At 29.8% G+C, this 4,119-nt stretch overlaps 1 protein-coding gene across 1 annotated transcript; it reads right to left on the bottom strand.

The window, feature by feature from the left end:
- Positions 1-472: 472 nt before the first annotated feature.
- LOC114374387 (protein TIFY 5A-like) lies at positions 473-3,700 on the bottom strand. Its single transcript, XM_028332031.1, has 3 exons — positions 3,411-3,700; positions 3,136-3,271; positions 473-896 (listed from the first exon to the last, which is right to left on the bottom strand). The coding sequence occupies exons 1-3, from the start codon at positions 3,482-3,484 to the stop codon at positions 690-692; spliced, it is 417 nt and encodes a 138-aa protein (XP_028187832.1). The 5' UTR covers positions 3,485-3,700; the 3' UTR covers positions 473-689.
- Positions 3,701-4,119: the final 419 nt, after the last annotated feature.

Here is a 4,119-nt window from a genome sequence, read left to right as displayed (position 1 = left end):
TAATATGTTATATAATATTAAAAATTATTTATTAATCAATAGTTCAATTACCGTTGAACTATTGAGAATCACTACACTTATGCGAGTAACTAATTTTATATATAGGATAAAATTAATAATAAAACTCAGCCTTTAAAAAAAGTTTTTTTTATAAGAAAATCAACAATCAATATACATGCACATGCATAATTAATCATAGATGTAGTAGAATATTAATCACCCTTAATTTGATTTCTCATAAACTGGTGAGATTATTTATTTTAAATTTCTCATTTTAGTGAAGTTTTTGTTTAGAGGATTTTAGTGAAGTTAAATCTTAAGAAATATTCCTCTTATACTATCTAAACTGTCAAACTGAGCATACTATCTTAATATAAGTTTTTTTTTATATCATCAAACTGTAAAAGAAGAAGAAAAATAAAAGAAATTGAGCAAAGAAATAATTGGTGTGGATCTAGCTTAAAAATAAACAAAGTTAAATTAAGTTTTGCATTGTAAAAGAAGTATTTACAGCCTGTAAAAGAAGTACATGATGGTACAAAAATAATATTTCAAAAAAGGTGTGAACTAGTAAACCTAATAATTAAGGATATATTAAAGAAAGAATTTAAAGAACTAATTAATTCTAAATAGACTCTCCTTTCATACAGCAAAACAATTTTCATTTGGTTCCTCCTTTTCATGATCAACTAGTGATGGTATGGCGATGCTTCTTGGACCCGATTCTTTCTCTTCTGAAGGAACCTTTGCAACGATTTTCTCATGGAAAGGCCAGTGCCAGGACTATACAATTGATTGTTAGATTGCATCACTGCTGGTGAAGATGGCTCTGACCCAGTTGGTGTCCTCACTCTTTCCTCCAATTTTCTATTTGCAAGCAATAAAATCGATTTGGCCTGCACGTGATTCACGTAACCCACTAAGTATTATTCTTTGATTCCATGTATAAGTAAAAGAATATGCACCTTATTCTAAGTAACTACAAAGAATTGACGCCATTCACATGAAATTCATCACACAAAATAAACAGTGGTCTATACATTGGGTACTGACAAAATTGACCCATTAATTTAATTGTTTTTTTATCTTTATTAATAGTATAGCTAGATAATAAAGTATAACACAGCGACTTGAAAAAAATAAAAGCAAGCACCAAGAGTATATATATTGGTACCCATGCCACAAGTTGCGCGTGCAATTTTTGAAGTCAAAGAACAAGTCTACGGTGGATTCGAATCATGAAGTGAAGTTTCTAGGAAACTTGACGAGTATCAAATCAAAGTTGGGAGATATTTGCCAACACCAAACATGCCCAGTTTCACATCAAACTCGATTGAACATGTCACGTACCTACCGTTTTTTATCCTTAATTTTCTTCTACTGGTTTAACACCAACTTGTCGGCAACTACCATATCTTTGTAAAAATGTTTATGTCTCTCTCGGGTAAAAATTCCGTGCCACGCGGTTTCAAGTTTCATGTGTGATTAAGGCCCGTGTATTATATATATTTATGATCATTACCATTCTTAACTTTAATAGTGTCTGATTTGAAAGGAGAAACAGGAGTAAAAAAAATTCTAAAATTAGATTTTTCAAAACTTTTTCTTTAAACAATTTATGAGAGAAAGTTATGTTCCTTGTAAGTTTATTAACTTTATAAATAATTATTTTAAAATAATTTAAATAATAATATATGATTGAAGGACTGAATAACAATATAAAATATATAGACATTAAACTTAAAAATTAATCTTTTAAAATTCATTTTACTTAACATTATGTATGATTCAATATCCCTGTTTCTAAAGTAAAGAAAGAAGTCTAAAATAAAACACCATTAATTTTTGGTTATGTGTCTTTTCTTTGGAACTCCCAAGTAAACACTCCTTTGCATCCTTTAAATATAAGTGTCCTTAATTTAATCTCCAAAAAAAATTATTAATTTAATTATAATTAAGTGTCATCGGATTCTTTTTGTTGGACTTAAAGAAAGGAATGTAATTAAGCGACTAAATTGACAACATTTTTACATTGTTGATAGGCTACATCAATACTAAATCTTTTAAATACTAGTAAAGTAAAAATATTTTAAATGGTTGAGAAACAAAATTGATGACAAAATTTTTAGGATAACCAAAATAAATAATAACGATCATATTTTTTGAGATAAAAAATAATATGATGATATTTTACATGATTAAGTGACTAATAGGTAGGTTAAATTAGTACTAAAAATATTTTAAATTCTAAGTTTATACATTATCGAGGAACAAAATTAGTGATTTTAGAAAAACAAAATTTAAATGATGCTTGCATTTTTTATAGAGAACAAAAAAATACTCAAATTACCGGCTGATCTAAAATTTAAACCAAAAATACTTAAAGCTGACTGTGCACCTACTTTGTCGTTAGAATAAACCATTAAGTTCGACACAAAAATAAATGCAATAAATAAATAAACCACTCAGTTGATCCTGGATTTTTACTCCACACCTAGTTGCAGTAAATATTCCCCGAACCTGATTTATTGGTCCGACTAGCGATAAATTTTGCCATCTGTTTTCATTGTTTTGTACGAGGGTCTAATTACTAATTAATGATCACTACTAGAAAAAAAATAAAATTAATAGCAAAATAATTTGTTTACATTTTTAAAAATTTTGCCATTAAAATTTTTTAACCCTAAAATTAGTAAACATAATATTAACAATTTCCATCACTAAATTTTATCACTAATTCTGAGTTTTTATAACGAATCAATGATGGCTATATTATACGTCTCCTTAGGAGTTAGGAGCCAAATCCAATAACAACGACTTTCAATATTGTTTTGAGTAATTGTAGATGAGTAATGGGTTCAGTAATCCATAGTCTCTTACCGAAACATGACAACACATTCTCTATATCTGATTACATTGGAGGAAGAACCAATACTATATACAGATATATAATTAACTACGGTGGCCTAACCCTAGGACTTTTCAGGTAATTATCCAAATGAGTTAGAGTTACTAAAAATAACACATACCAACGTAATAGCTACTTAGTATAACCACAAACAAAGGCCGGCCCACACGAATGATTAAGGGTCAAAAACTAGAAATTAAAAAAAAAATCTACATATATACACATACCTGAAGCTCTGTGACATCCGCAACACAAATATTTCCATCATAGAAAATGGTGAGCGGCTGTTGCTGTTGCTGTTCCTGGCGGTGGTGGTGATGGAAGAAATTTTGGATTGGGCTTATTTCACTAGCTTCTTCAACCCTTCAATGAAGAAAAAAGCCATACCAAAAACAAAGTTAATTAATTTTCAATACCCAGATGGCAGTTATATATATATAGTTATAAACATAGATAAATAGATGAATAAAATGAAATGAAATTAACAAATTAAGTTGCTTACATTGAGTGGTGGTGGCGGGGGCCAGAATCAGAGGGAAGAAAAAGGGCAAGTTCCAAGTTGCAGTTCCTCCTCATACTTACAATCAAAAGGGCTTGAAGGTTTTTGAAAGATATAAAAGCGAAGATAACGTTAAAGGTGATGGAGATCGATTGAGAAGAGCGAAGTGGAGATATGTTTATATATAATGTGTGCGAAACGAGAGAGTTTGGTTTGTATTGAAGAACGAACACGTAAAGCACAAGGAAAACAAATATCGGCGGTGATGGAGCGAGCGACGAAAGGGACTTGGATGGAGGTTGGAGCGGTGTCTTGTGTTATATAGAATTTGAGCACGTGTTCCACGCTTTTTTAACATTCTCACTCACATGTCATGATAGTACTAGTGTGTATGTATGAGTGCCACCGAACACGAAACCGCCACACAACTTGTGATTCGTGTTGTTGACATGCTGTCACCGATTCCAAAATCAATATAATCGTGAATCAAATCCAAACCGCTATATTTTTTTATCACGATAAATAATTATTTTTATTTTTAAATTTATGATTTGTTGATAAATATGTTCTTTGAAAAATAAAAAATATAAAATTTAGTCTTCAAAAATGTAAAAAAATATGATAAATATATCGCTAATTTGAGTCTGTCCTCATTACTAATAAAATAACCAATAAAATAACCTATGTGTCATCTAAAAATGAATTGAAATGA

This window comes from Glycine soja, chromosome 11, assembly GCF_004193775.1.
Source record: "Glycine soja cultivar W05 chromosome 11, ASM419377v2, whole genome shotgun sequence".
Lineage (NCBI taxonomy): Eukaryota > Viridiplantae > Streptophyta > Magnoliopsida > Fabales > Fabaceae > Glycine > Glycine soja.
This window is presented reverse-complemented; position numbering and strand designations above follow the sequence as displayed.

Bases quoted from the DNA above. Each gene is read 5' to 3' on its own strand.
- LOC114374387 (XM_028332031.1), bottom strand. From the start codon at position 3,484: ATGAGGAGGAACTGCAACTTGGAACTTGCCCTTTTTCTTCCCTCTGAT. The intron at 3,272-3,410 runs GTAAGCAACTTA...TCTTCATTGAAG, and splicing joins CCCCGCCACCACCACTCAAT to GGTTGAAGAAGCTAGTGAAA. The intron at 897-3,135 runs GTATGTGTATAT...AATCACGTGCAG, and splicing joins CGGATGTCACAGAGCTTCAG to GCCAAATCGATTTTATTGCT.